Source organism: Pangasianodon hypophthalmus, chromosome 24 (assembly GCF_027358585.1).
Source record: "Pangasianodon hypophthalmus isolate fPanHyp1 chromosome 24, fPanHyp1.pri, whole genome shotgun sequence".
NCBI classification, from domain to species: Eukaryota; Metazoa; Chordata; class Actinopteri; order Siluriformes; family Pangasiidae; genus Pangasianodon; species Pangasianodon hypophthalmus.
Genome location: NC_069733.1, coordinates 5,660,477 through 5,676,035, shown reverse-complemented (window position 1 = coordinate 5,676,035; position 15,559 = coordinate 5,660,477). Strand labels below are relative to the sequence as shown.

General features: G+C 38.0%; 1 protein-coding gene across 4 annotated transcripts in view; it reads right to left on the bottom strand.

The window, feature by feature from the left end:
* Positions 1-1,014: 1,014 nt before the first annotated feature.
* The window catches only part of rph3ab (rabphilin 3A homolog (mouse), b), a 66,893-nt gene continuing 52,348 nt past the window's right edge, over positions 1,015-15,559 (bottom strand). For 3 of the 4 annotated variants that reach the window (XM_026939761.3, XM_026939762.3, XM_034299054.2), the window contains 6 exons: positions 15,427-15,553; positions 15,244-15,300; positions 14,665-14,819; positions 14,204-14,285; positions 13,749-13,845; positions 1,015-5,624 (listed from right to left, as the gene is read on the bottom strand). In XM_026939761.3, coding sequence (XP_026795562.1) covers positions 5,494-5,624; positions 13,749-13,845; positions 14,204-14,285; positions 14,665-14,819; positions 15,244-15,300; positions 15,427-15,553 — 649 coding nt within the window. In that variant the 3' untranslated portion in view covers positions 1,015-5,493. Of the gene's footprint in view, positions 5,625-13,748; positions 13,846-14,203; positions 14,360-14,664; positions 14,820-15,243; positions 15,301-15,426; positions 15,554-15,559 lie in introns of those variants that run through there. The other variant, XR_003404290.3, reaches the window with a different exon arrangement.

Sequence of the window (15,559 nt, the reverse complement as noted above, 5' to 3'; positions counted from 1 at the left end):
GGACATCTGCTATATATATCAACAAGAAGTCCTGCTTCATCTGCATCAATCAGGTTGTGCATCTACAAATTAGACGGTAATTAAACACAATCTTATTTTCCTCGCCAGTATCTTATTCGTAAAAGTAGTATTACCAGAAGTAATGTTAGAAATCAAACTGATATTCAGCATGCTGTCTAGCTAGTGACTCTATAATTTTACAGTGTCACTTATCAGTGAGGCTGAGATTTGAATAACTCAAACATTTATATTTAAGTTCATTTTAGAGTCACCAAGTTTTATCAATCTGTTTTGGATCATCTGTGAACTTTCTTAAGACTGGAAGTTGTTGTTGCTAGCTAGCTAGCTGGCAGTCTTTTGCCCATTGTTAATAACTGCAAATGCAACAAAAAACACTAAACAAACTTGATGGTTGAAATGGTGATAATTTCAAGTTTAAAAGTGGCTTAAGTTTAAAAGGAAAGCGAGCTGATAGTGTTTACATTTAAAACACAATATAACTGATACATTGATTTCTTTCACTGTTGACTTCATAGCCAACCAAGGTTAATATTGCCACTTGGTTTGAGATTAGAAATTTGATTACAGACTTTTTTGTTTATTTTCCTCCTTAAAAACATCATTTAAAATGTCTTTGTCTGTTCCCTACAGGTATGTACCACTGCAGCTAATGTTGAGACAACCCTCACTGTACCTCCAAGTCCTCGCCTGATACTGCTTTTATGCATTTCATTGATAGACATATTATATACATAGACATATTGCATTGCTATTATTCTTTGAGTTTACAGATGTTTTTGCAAGGTGAGATGCAATCTGATGTTGCTATTACTTGAAGCTTCAGGTGGAACAGGGCAAGTCACTAGTGGGGCGCTGGATGATCACGCTTGAGGGCCATGTCATATCTGAGGGCATCACACCAACTTTTTTGATGGGACTTGCTGCTGTGTTTGCAATTTATTATATAATAAAAAAAACCTTCAGTATCAAGAAGAAGTGGCCTGTACTCTGGAATTCATTCAGAGGTAAGACTCCTTTAATTTCCTTGTCGTCAATATAGATTTTTTTTTGACAATTGCAATTCTTGAAACCTGAATTACCAGAAATCATTACTTTGCATACTTAAAGGGATAATTTGGATTTTTAACATAAGACGGTATTACTTACTTACTGGTATTGACACAGACATTAACTCAGGCAGGCCCGTGATCAGAAATCTCCCTGCCAGCTGGTAAATTTTTGGGCAAAAATGAGTAGCGGAACATGGAGTCAGGTACCGAAAACATTTTAAGCCACAACACATCAAAAAACATGAAACATTCTCACAAGAATACAAATGACATAGAGTATATTCAGTGACTCTTACTGCTTGTTGCCCCTGTCTGATCTCTCTATATCTTGAAAATATTTTTTTTGTTGAATTATGCTAGTGTATTACTCAAATTACACAGCCTGTAAGCTTGAATAGAGGCATAATATGTGAACTGGCTCCAGTGCGTAGTAATACACTGGCAATTTTCAACAAATAAATAGTTCCAAGATATAGAAAATCACGCAGCAGAATTCTACAAAATACCTCATGTTATCAGTACTGGTTAGAAACCTAATGTTAGAAAACCCAAATTACTCCTTTAAGACTACAAGGTGTTCCTAATAGTTTTCAATTCAGTCTCTGATCGTAGACTATTCTGATTTCAGGTGCTTCCTTTGTATCAATCCAGAAAGAGGAACAAAGGCCATGTTGTTTCAGAGATTTATTTACAGTGGTAACACTGGAATAAATCTGGAAGAGGAACAACAACCAGCCGGATGATGGTCATCTGTAACAGACTGGGAAGGTTCCTCTCTCAATCAGGACTGTCAACACCCACCCAAGCTATTTCTGAAGTTAAGCATGCACCTACCTCACAGGTCTCGTTTTAAAGGTACAACACCTGCCTCCTCACAGGACTCTTTTAAAAGGTAAAAAGGAACCTGAACAGCCCCCCCCCCAAATGTTGTTATTAATGCTAATTTTCAAAATGTTCTTATTTTTTCGTATATTTTCAAAATGGTCTTAATAGTGCAGTTTGATTTCCAAATGTTGCTAATGATGCATTATTTTCACAATGTTCAAACTGATGTATATTTTCACAGACAGCAGAAAACAAACTGTAGTAAATTTATATATTTTACATATTTTAAATTGCTTTTTGAGAGAACATAAGTGTACCTCACAGGATTCTTAAGTTAAAGACTTCCTCTGTATTAGTTGGCTCGGCATTAAGGCCAATTGTTTGATACAATTTCAAATTCAAGATAAATCAATTATAACAAATATTTGGAAGGAGTTTCAACTAGGTCTCAGGTGTTTTCATCTTTTGCAAGGAGCAACCTCTGACATGCAATTTATGAATTTTAGTTTACTGCCATTGTTTCGAGCAGACATTAGGCAGCTTTTATTTTGCTACTCAAAATCTGTTTGGCTTGTTTCTTGGGTCGTCCAACAGGTCTTTTTTGTTTTGTTTTTTACAGCAGCAGAATTTATGTTGACACTGCCCTTTTAAATAAAAATTATTTTGATTTATAGCCTTTGTAAATTGTTTATTGCTTATTTTACAGATTTTTCAGAATAATGTATTTAAAGTATTTTAAGCAGCTGTCTATAGCCCACAGAGCAGTAATGTTCTACTGTTAATTGCATTGAAGATAGATAACTTAGATTTTCTAAACAGCTAAATTGAGTTAGTGTATTATCAATTATGCCTTTCTACAATAAACAGTGAAAATTTAAAATAATCTAATTTAAATGCATATACTGCATTTTATTTTTATAGTAAAAGGCTATTAAGTAATTTCACAGTATGAATACTGTAGAATTACAGTATATTGCTGGCATCTCTGCTGCCAGTATTTTAGGCATATAGATATACTGTGAACAATACCCAAAAGCAAGTGTAAATGGTGTTTTTCAGCCTGTTAAATGTTTTTTCACAGTTAAAGGGCAAAATGTATTTAATATTAATAGATTTAGATAGACGTTATTGGATTTAAAGCCCGGGCTGTATTAATTTATTGCTTTTCACTTTTATAGTGACTACATAGAGTAGTTAAACATTCAACACACTATTGTTTAGGGTATAATAGATAAGGATTGGATTGAATGCTGCTTATCAACCAACATACATTTCTGCAAGCAAAATCCTCAATTAGATTGATGAACTTAATACTTCTCATTAGATCATATTCCAATTACATTATAGTTTAACAGACAATGTTTTTTCTCCTTTGTGCCACTCTCAAGGATCCTGACATCAAAACTGCAAACTACAATATAACTAGCCTACAGGTTTCGTAAGAAAGCCAAAATGTTTGTGCAGGTTTTGTGTGAATACTGATTATCTGTAGTAGAATATTTAAGGCAATTTTTTCTGAATAAGATAAATGTTCTGTTATGTTTTCTTTAATCCATTTAATATTTTGTTCACTCGTTTAAAATCTTTTTTTTTTTGGCACTACTGTCATGGTTTTTGTTCTGTTGTTATGGAGTGCTCTCTTTTCTCTGCAAATAGCTGCATTACAAACAGTCCAATACTGGTTTTTGTTCTGTTGTTATGGAGTGCTCTCTTTTCTCTGCAAATAACTGCATCTGCAAATAGTCCAATACGACTATTTGCCAATTTATTGTAATCACATTACTTCACCCTAAAAATCTTGTAGGGTACAAATGCAATGTTATGTAATATATATATATAAAAAAACAGAAAATACCAATACAGTGCTATGTAAAGATGGCAAGCATTCAAATAAACACCTAATAGTAGTCTAGTATATTGCCAATATATTGCTGCAGGAATAGTCCTAGTTGTAATTATCACAGTAATCACTGTAATGCAAAGTTGTCTTAATTTAACAATCTTGCTTACACCCTCATTATATTCTAATTAATATCCTATTATTTTGCATGATGAAGTAGAAGTACATTTTCAGAAAGTGTGAAGCTTATTCAGGGCAGAAAACTAATACTGTTGAGACCTACAGCAAGTCACTGCACAGGCCACAAAAATATATACTTTTTTTTTTTTTTTTAAATTGTGCACACAATTTAATCAGGTTCGTGAAATCATAATGTGCATGGAATGTAGGCATTTTATCATGCATTTAATTCACTATTTTGAGCTGTCAAATTAATAAAATAATACCAATATTTTTCTTAATTTGCTGTGCTGTCCTGTAAATGAAAATGTGCTCATAATTTAAAGGTTGACCAAGCATTCATCTGCTATGGTTACAATTCACTTTAAGTAAAAGCAGTTCATAATGTTTTCCATATAAAATTTGGACCTTCAGATAATGTCTTGGATTACTAATGATTAATTAATTAAAGTCATATTTATTATTATTATTATTATTATTATTATTATTATTATTATTATTATTATTATTTATTGCCCTTGAATCCATTTAATAGTTTTTTGAGTGCATTTGCACAAAACATGAATTTCATCATGACATATTGTGGTTACATCAAACTGACACAGAGTGGCACTGGACTTAATAACACTCTTCACTGGAGCCAATATCATGCAAGATATTACTCAGTCCCATTGCTGGTATCAAATAGGACTCTTGGTGGAAATCTCAGAAATCTTGGTACTGAGCATGCCTAGATCATTTTGCAAAAAACTGGTTTGTCTTCATTTGGCCTGCTTCATCATTCATTTTTATTCGGATCTCTGTGTACTCCCAGATTGCAAACTCAAGACAAATTGGGTTAGTAACAATAGTAAATTAACTTGATTATAAGGGCTAAAACTATTAAAGACGGTCAACCACAAAATATTTTCAATATATTAAGCAACAACTAATTGTTTATTTAAATCTCGCCTACTTCTCATTTCTATATTATAATATTAGATTTATCTTTCTTTTTATTTGGTGCGCATGCAACATCATATTATTTCAATAGTATCACATTAATAAAATAGACAGCATGATTCACCACATTATCAACTGCCCTTTTTTTGAGGGGGGTACTTAAAGGCAAGTACTAGTTTTGAAGCGCATGTCCTAGATGCAATTAAAGAACTCCTGCCCCAAAGACTCAAGAAAAATAGTGACCTCAGCGGCACACAGGGGATTTCAATAATCTGACTGGGCTGTCCAAAAAATCTAGTTCTGCACCTATACTGCACACGAATCAATATTAGAAACTTAAAAGAAATTTAACTGCATGCATTTGTGTACTTTTGCTTCAGTTTTTGTGGTTAAGGCATTCCCATAATTTACTTGTCTCCCCAAAATATTCACCATGTCAGAGGCACATTAGGAGACTCAGGGGCAATGTTAGATGAACTAATGGTATTAGTACATATGTGTAGTTGTTTAGTGGTGCCACTGAAAGACCATAAATTTTAATACAAGTGAAGGTCTAGGAACTGGTTGGAAAAAGCCAAAGTAGCACTACAGTTAGGTTAATCATATAAGCCATGCATATAGAACAGGGCACGAGCCTTAATCGCTGGAGACATGATTCTCATTAAGTAAAGTGTGCCAGCGTTCAATCCTCTTGTCTTTGTTCTTGAGACACTCGTACCAGTGCTTAAGACGCTCGCCTTTGGAACTGATGCCTAGCTGACATCCCCCTGTTAAAACATAAAAACAACACATTTTGAAAGTATACCTCACAACAAATGATAATGCCACCAATAATCATTAATTATTTATATATTAAGCTCTTTTAATTCATATACACATTGGATCCATTCCTGTCTGTGTGGTACAACACTAAAATGAGGTTGAGTGAAAATTAATACATTGTCAAGAGGTATGGATAGGTGATATCCAGTCAATTCATGTCCTTTCACTGACTGAATGAAAACTGAATTGGCACTAGTGGGTCGGCACAGTGACCCACAGTATTTTCATAATGACATATGATTAGATTTTAGTTAGAGGTTTCACACTGATATTTCAGTGGTAGAAAGAAATCAAATGTCACATTTGTGAGCACTACAGGACATAGTGTTTATATTAGCTAATTGGCCATATAGCAGTAGATTTGACCAGGGATTAATTAGTTTAGCTAGGCATGATATTGACTTGCTAAGTTATAATATTCTGTTGTGTAATGGCACATCAGTCTCCTTAAAAATGAGTGATCACATTACTGTCAAGTGTTAGTGTGCTACAGAAACTAAAAGCCAATCAGATAAAAATGGATGTGAAACCTTTATATAGACCACTACAAGGTTTGGATTGATATTCCTGTTTAATTTTTTTCACACGGCAGATACGGATGGAGATGCAGGTAAACAATGGCATTATTTAACAATCTTGCAGGATAATCCAAATATGAGGGTCAATGCCAAGAGCTGCAGGTGGAGTGGTGGGGGGATGTTCTCTGTGAGGGGAGCTGGTGTTCCTGGCTTCTGTCATGACACATGAATGATGGGGATAGGTGGCTGTGACGTGGCAGGTCCAGGTTTGTACGTGACTTCATTTATTCACTGTAGAATCTTGAATGGCCCGATGTAGCGATGCGATAGTTTTCTGCACCCTTCTGTAATACGGATGTTTTTGGTGGATAGCCAAACTCCGCCACCTGGTTTGTAGCATGGAGTCTCGCCTCTGTGATGATCTGCGAACTCCTTGGTTACCTGGGCGGTGTGTTCAAGCTGTTGGTGGGCTTGTTCTCATATATGCTCACTCTGCCTGAACCATTCATCCACTGCAGGTGGTCGGATTAGCATTGGAAACGGCGGTGGCTGGTATCCCAGAACACACTGGATGGGGGTTAACTTGGTGGCTGAGTGCCAGAGTGAGTTCTGCGCATACTCTGCCCAGGGAAGGAATTGTGCCCAGTGTTCCATCAGGTAAGGTACAAGGTACATTGCTTTGGGCACAGGAGGAGCATGAAGAAATAAATCTGTGAATATCTCAGAGAATTTGGGGCCACCAGTACTTGCCCTGGTAGAGTTGGTGGGTCTGGTGAGTGCTGGAGTGTCTGGTGGCCGGGGAGGCATGAGCCCAAGTGATCGTGGAGTTTGTCGTGGAGATAAGCGGCACATACTTTTTCCCTGTTGGGCAAGACATGGAAGTTCTCACCTCTGGTATGTTCTCGACCTCTCGATCAATTTCCCATGTTATAGCCCCTACAAAGCTTGATTGTGGGAGAATGCACTCTTCTGTGGTATTTTTTGGGAGGGGCTGGGTATAGTCAAGAGAGAGAGTCTGCCTTGGTGTTCTTCAATCCAGGTTGCCGACGTCATAATTGCATTCTGCCGGGGACAGCTTCCGGGAAAAGAAGGTCACTGGATGGAGCTTGGGTTTTTCCCCAAATCGCTGTGAGAGGACAGCCCCCAGCCCCGTCTCAGAGGCGTCTACCTCCACTGTGAAAGGCTTTGAAAAATCGGGGCGCTTCAGAATGCGGGCCGAGGTGAGTGCTGCCCTGAGGTGTTCGAAAGCTTGGTCTGCTGCAGAATTCCACTGCAGCTTCTTGGGTCCCTTCCTCAGCAGAGCTTTAAGGGGTGATGCGATGATGCTAAAACCTCTGACGATATGATGCTAAAATCTCTCAGTGTTTGCAAATTCAGGGAAACTTTACAATTCTTTGAAATTGGTGGAGGCCAGTTAGTGATGGCTGAGACCTTGTCTTGGTCCATGGAGACCCCCTCTGGGCCAATGAATTTACCAAGGAAAGCAATCCTTGCCATATGGAACTCACACTTTTCTCCTTTGAAGTAGAGTTGGTTGGTGAGGAGTTTGGCCAGCACCTGTTAGACATGGGCGATGTGTGTCTCCTTATCTGGGGAATAGATGAGGATGTTATCAATGTAGGCGATGACAAATTTCCCCAGCATATCCCTTAGGACATCATTAATCAAACACTGGAACACTGCTGGCACTGAAGACAGCCCATATGGCATGACACAGTATTTCGAAGTGGCCAAAGGTGGTGCTAAAGACTGTCTTTCCTCACGGTTCCATACCAGGTTGTTTTACTTGGTTGAGGCCTTGATAGTTCATGGCTTGAGTTTCTTTCGTGGGCAAGGGGTAAAAACGGCTACGAGGTGGTGTGGCTGAGCCAGGAGCTTGATGGCACAATTGCAGGGACACTGTGCTGGCTCTGACCTTGCTTAAGACCTCCTTGATTTCATGGTACTCAGGGGAATTTCCACTTGGGACTGAATTAATTTTTTAAATCATATCATTTTTGAACATCTAGCCATTTACATTTATAAGTAACCATAGTTTCTTTTGTCCTCATGTACTGGAAACAAATGGCTTACAGTCAGTGATATTTCAGGTGAATTTTAATTAGTGGTTAGGCCACAGCCCTCTCACCACTGCAGCCTGGGTTCAATTCCCGGCCAGGGAACCAATCCCAGTGCAACAGTGCGCTCTCAGTGCTGGTCCCAAACCCATATAAATTTGGGGAGGGTTGTGTCAGGAAGGGCATCCCACATAAAAACTGTGCCAAATCAAATATGCAGAACAATGATCCACTGTGGTGACCCCTAACAGGAGTAGCTGAAAGAGGAACAATAACTGAACATAAAAAAAGTTGAAAAGATTCTTCACTTGACTGGTGGTTCCTTTAAACAGTTATTTAAATATTACCCCTTATTGTTAGACACACCCTATCCTTTCCCTTCATGAGAATTAATGTTAAAACCAAAAATTTTGTGACAATCAAAAGCCAAAGAGTCAAATTTGCAAACAGCAACACACCACACTTGATGTGTTCCATCTCATGTGCCCCTTGCACCTCTGTTGCACCACACTGCTCCCCAGCTGGTGAGGGAGGGTGAGGGAGGCATTCAGCATCTGGTGAGGAACTGCCCTTAAGGATACCTCTTTCATGTCTCATGTCTCCAGCAATTCAGGGCTGGGGCCCCTTTCCTGAGATGAGGACATATCAGTGTTGGTGGTGTTTGGGGTGCACTCATAGGCTGATGACCCATTTCTGAAAAAATTCCTTAGGTCTAGCAGGCTCCACTGGACACGACTGCCACAGCTGCAGTCAGCAGGCCTAGCACTCTTAGTAGGAGATATCATCAGATACAGTGGCCCACTAGTAGAATCGGTGCTTCTGTGTTAAGGAGCTCTTCTGAGAGTTCACTCTGAGACTGTATCTGGAGGTGGAACAGAAGAGCTAATAGTCCATGTTTGAGAGAACACTGATACCACTGGCCATCAAAGGTGACAAGGCAGCCTGCATGCCTCTCAAGAACACCCAAGTGGCTAGAGACAGCCTGAAGGGTAGAACTTTGAACTGATTAAAATTGTTAAAATTGTTAAAACACCCCTGTTAAAATTGAAGGTTACTGTGATGTAGTGTGGCTGGTAGCTTAAATCTACCACAACCAGAAAATGGAGTAAATGGGGCACCACAGTGACATTACTAGGAACACAATGTCCCTCAAAATTTGGCAAAACGAAAAGAAAAAACAGCAACATTAAAGGAGCTGCAGGAATATATTGCAAGTACTGGTCAATCCCTGCATGTGACCACAATCTCTCAAATTCTTAACATGTTTGTGATATGGAGTAAGGTGAAACATTCATCTAAGTCTGCCTAAATTTTGCCAAAACATACATACAATCACCCCAAACCATGTGGCAAAATGTGTTATAAGGTATAACTTTTCGGGCATAACTCTAAAAGATATCTTTGGTGCAAAAACATGACGGCTTATTACCCTAAGAACACCATACCCATGGTGAAGCATGGTGGTGCCAGCATCATGCTATGGGGATGCTTCTTTTCAGCTGGGACAAGGGCTATAGTCAAGATAGAGGGAATCATGGATAGCTCCAAATACCAGTCTATTTTGGCAAAAAAAAAAAAAGACATCTGAAAATAAAGAAAAATAAAGAAAATTTTCATCTTCCAGCACAATAATGACCCAAACTACAAATCCAAATCACAGTTTTGGAACAGCCTAATAAAAGCCCAGATCTAAATCCTATCGAAAACTGAAAACTAATGACTTGAAGAGGGCTTTGCACTGGAGATTCCCTCCCAATTTGATAGATCTGGAGCACCTTTGCAAGGAAGAGTGGAATAAAATTACCAAATCAAGATGTGCTAAGTTGGTAGACTCTTACCCAAAAAGACTGAGTGCTGTATTACAAGCAAAAAGTACTTAAAAAGTATTAGTTAAGGGGTGTGCACACTTGTGCAACCAGGTTAATTTAAGTTTTTTTTTTTTTTTTTTTTCCTAAAATGTTTCTATTTGTTTTTCACTTGAATTTTGTTGGTTGCTATATCACATTAAAGATGAAAAATATTTTATCCTGGTTTCATTTTTTTACATCACAAAACCCTGCAATTTTAACAGGGGTGTGTAGACATTTTATATCAATGCATTGCAATGCACAGAATCAAATCCTGCAGCAAAGGGCAAGGTATCTTCACTGCAATCCTTCCCAAGTGGATGTTTTGTTTTAGAGGTTGATAAAATTACATGATATATATTGGGTTGTTAAACTGATCTTCATGCAGTTACAAAAGTCAGTTTTTGTTCAAATGTAAAGCAAATCGCATATGCACATATGCAATGTTTAGTCCATTTATGTCATCACTGTATTGAAACAAAGATCTGACAGTATCGAAAGTTCTGGAATCGAACAATTTTTCTTGTCTTAGAATTAAAAATTGGTAAAATTACCATAGTTTCAATGCATCATCAAACGCTAGACATGGGGAAATGGAAACATGGATGTATGTACCATGCAGGCCCACGAATGTGTCTTATGGCTACATGGCAAGAACTATGTAGGTAAGAAAACCATAATCTTTTTTTTTAAGAACATACTATGAGAACCTTTTCTAAAAAGCAGGGTCTATTTTCTTTTATCTTCCCTTTGTCCAAGAGGAAAAGAACTTCCTAGACCAGTACAGCAACATTTTTGGGGTCTGAAATTGATAGGATGCTGAGGCATGGGAAAGTCAGGGGCCAAGGATATAACTAGAGTTTGTATCCCTGTGGCAAGGAATACAGGACAAACCATGTAGGGCCAGCCACACCTGACACCATGCGTTAAACAAACTGTTGGAGAGTTTCCCCAAACTCTTCTGCCCTGCTGTTAGAGGTAAGGCATCCATCAACTCCGTAGGGGCCAGCTTCAGGGGTCAGTTTCAAGATGTATTTCGGATGTTTTTCTCAACATGTAAGCCACTGTTGAGCCTGAGAGTTTGTGATTTGAGGCCTACCCAGGTCGGATGTGGGTGGCCACAGAATCGAGGTGTAGGCCTGCTAATCACTATCATCAAGTCAGCCTAGACATAGCCTCACATTCAGTGCAGGGGCCTCGAAGCTGAGGGTTCAGAATCAGAATCAGAATCAGAATTAGCTTTATTTGCCAAGTGTGCGCGCAGACACACAAGGAATTTGTTGTGGTTTTCTTTAAGGTGCTCTTGGTACATACATACATATCTTACATGAGAACAAAAAACATTTAAATAGTAAGACTTAACAATAAAAAAATAAATAAATAAATAATAATGTGTATGAATCTGGAACAGAAGATTTATGTACATATTTGTGCATTATTTACTCTATATACAGCTGTATAAATAAAGAGATATGCATATGTATTTACATAATACTTGAGAAAGAGGTAGTAATTAGAGATGGAGGATGAATTACAGAAATGAATTATAGAATAAAAAAACACAGGTAATGATTCCTGTGTTAGCTGTTTAAGCTGGAGATGGCATGGGGGAAAAAACTGTTTTTATGCCTAGATGTTCTAGTGCACCAGAGATCTGTAACGTCTGCCTGAAGGGAGGAGTGCAAACAGGTTGTGGCCGGGGTGAGAGGAGTCTGTGATGATGTTAGCTGCCCGTTTCTTCACTCTGGAGTTGTACAAGTCCTGAAGGTTGGGCAGGTGCACACCAATGATCCTTTCTGCTGTCCTAACAGTCCGTTGCAGTCTTCTTGTATCTGATTTGCTGGCCGACCCAAACCAGACAGTTATAGAAGAGCACAGAACCGACTCAATAACAGCTGAGTAAAACTGTGTCATCTGCGCCTGTGGCAGGTTGAACTTTTTCAGTTGACGAAGGAAGAACAACCTCTGCTGGGCCTTTTTCACAATGGAGTCAATGTGAATGTCCCACTTCAGGTCCTGAGAGATGGTGGTGCCCAGGAACTTGAATGACTCCACTGCAGCCACAGTGCTGTCCATGACGGTGAGAAGGGGGAGAGCAGGGGGGTTTCTCATGAAGTCCACTATCATCTCCACAGTTTTGAGCGTGTTCAGCTTCAGGTTGTTGTGACTGCACCAGACAGCCAGCTGCTCAACCTCTTGTCTGTAAGCAGACTCGTTGCCGTCCTGAATGAGACCTATGACTGTAGTGTCATCTGCAAACTTCAGGAGTTTGACAGAGGGGTCCTTAGAGGTGCAGTCATTTGTGTAGAGGGAGAAAAGCAGTGGGGAGAGAACGCAGCCCTGAGGAGCTCCAGTGCTGATGGTGCGGGTGTTGGATGTGAATTTTCCCAGCCTCACTAGCTGCTGCCTGTCTGTCAGGAAGCTGGTGATCCACTGACAGATGGAGGTGGGTACAGAGAGCTGTGTCAGTTTATTTAGAAGGGTATCTGGGATGATGGTGTTGAAAGCGGAGCTGAAGTCCACAAACAGGATCCTTGCATAAGTCCCTGGTTTGTCCAGATGTTGGAGGATGTAGTGCAATCCCATATTGACTGCATCATCCACAGACCTGTTTGCTCAGTAAGCAAACTGCAGGGGGTCCAGCAAGGGTCCAGTAATGTCCTTCAAGTAGGCCAACACCAGTCTCTCAAATGACTTCATGACCACAGACGTTAAAGCAACAGGTCTGTAGTCATTTAGTCCTGTGATTTTTGGTTTCTTGGGTACAGGGATGATGGTGGAGCGTTTGAACCTGTGTGATCTGTTGTCTCTACAAGTGACAGTGTGTTGGGTATTTTAAGTAAGTACCACATCACTGTCATCACATGACTTTGTGGTAAAGGCCTTGGCATATGCGCACATGCACAAGAGAATATACAAGTGCTAAACATCACCGCAGACAGTTAAAAGGGGTGGAATAGAACCAACATTTGTGGAACTGTGGTAAAATAATTAGCTTCCTAATAAAACATTAGCCACTTTAATCATGTGAGGTAAACAGAATCCAGAATTCATCTCTGCATAGTTGAGATTTGAATTTTTAGTTTCAGGGAGAAAAACGGTGTAGTTATCAATTCAAGGACTTTTCTTTAAAAAATAAAAATTAGATATGAATTAACAGTAGCCCTGAAGCACCTTCATACATTTGTTTTTGTGCCTCAGTACTACTCTAATTGCATAAGGTAAGACATATTATATAAACAGATTTCATAACTCAGATGCATATATGGTAAAACACCACTCATTTTACATTACATTTGAGAAGCAGAAATTAAATGGATGTAGAATGGATTGTATTCTTAGCCCTCAAATCTATGATAGTTGCTTCCTATTTTGGTTGAACTGTTAAATTATTACAAACAAGTAAAAAAGGACAGATTTATAAACTGTTTTCTGAAGCTCAGACCTTAAGTCCACAACCGTGACATAAAACTAAATACTGCAATAAGATTAAAAGCAATTAGTCCTTATGATGTAAATTAAATGATTAATTAAAATGATGTGCATATGCTTCACATATAAAACAAATAATTGTATTCAACAAGTATTTGTTGCAAAAAATACATTTCATTCCAAACATATTACTACACCACACACTCATACTGTACCTATGTAATCATTGGATTTGCCAATATCGTAATCCCAGACTGAGATATCTAAGGTCTTCTTGGCCAATTCAGCATGTTTTATTTCATAGCTGAATTCCTGCAAACAGGAATGAGACAAGTATAGAAATGTCAGTATACCTGGTTTAGCCTAGTTTCTCAACTTAACTTCCTTGTCATTTGGGGCTATTGTTCTAGGAGGAATTATGACTTATGATGAAACATTCAAGAGAAAATGCTAGTAATTGTGAAGTATGTGCCATATAGCTACATAACAATCTGAGTCCTATCACCATGGGTCATTGTTATATCAGCAATTTTCTAACAGCATCCATGAGCAACATCTGTGTTAACTGCTCTATGTTAAGCCTCAAAATTGCTAATCACCCTTTGAATTAATTCTAAAATTGTCGTGAAGATTGTGTATTTGTTTATAGTGTATGTTTTTCAGCTCTTACTTCATTGAACACAGGGTTTAGAGTTTTCTTCTTAATTTGGGTCTTGTTCTTAGCCTTCTTCCCCATGTCCGGCTTTAGGCATCTGAAACCATTGGATTTGTAGATAGTAGGACCATGCACCAATACACTTTAGATCAGTGGTTCCTGATCCCAGTCCTTAAAGCAGGTCACATTCCCCAAAATAATGTTGTAATATAATATACTCTAATATAATAATATAATTTGGTTATGACATGCACTTTCTGTACTTTTCCATTTTCCATTCATTGTTCATATTTACAAATATTTAGTTACATTTGTGTCAATCTAAACAAAGCTGTTACTCAGCTGGGTATAGAAAAGTGAATCATAAGACGATTATTCAAAAAAATATTGTAGTAAGTATAATATATTTTTCTAATATGAATAATATGGACTTTAAGTTGAAATGCATTGAAATGGTTTTACTGGAAAGGACTCACATTTTGACGAAAGGGTCAGAGTAGCCATTAGTATCCATGGCTGCTAGGTGAACACAGCGTATTACACCAACAATGAGACAACTCTGGTGGCTGTTATACGTTAGGGATATCAGGATACGACCTCTCTCCTGTACCTCTGCTCCATCCTTTCCAGGCTACACAGACACATATAGTCACAGATATACACACAGACAAATACAACAATACAAAAAGACTGAGCAAGAAAGTGGCAATCAATATCTTTTCATGATTTTTTTTAACAAAGAGCTATATATATGATGACAAAGGTGATGACACGAAATATAAATTGTCTTCTTGAAGGTTCGTTGTGATATTAGAATTATGTAATATTACTTATTAAGAATTTAAGTATTATTAGGTTAAGTCATATAACTGAATTCATTAATAATGGTTCAAAATGCTTCTGAGAACCTGGAGTCATTAAAAATTTGTACAAATGTAAACAAGCAGGGGCAATGCAGTTTTAATTTGTTGATTTCAGATAAATAGAAATATAAAATGATTTTGATATTTCTTTAAAAAAATGTAGAATTGTTACAAATTTGCAAAAATATATACCTCATCCTCATAAAGGGATATTCCTCTTGCAGGACAAACAGCTGCAGTCCTCTTTGTCTATAGGACAAAGGTAATAAAACATCTATAGTATGTAATGAACATAAAGTATTAATGATTTTCATTTTCATATGTCTGAGAGAGAGAGAGAGAGAGAGAGAGAGAGAGCAAGCGAGAGAGACTCACCAGGACAGCTCTCTCTAAACATACATTGAATTTTTTTTTCTGATTATATTTGAGTTTCTTCAGAGCTACTCTGGTCTCCCCAATAAACTGATTGTGCCCAAACTTGTCTTCATCACAGACAGAGATTCTAGCA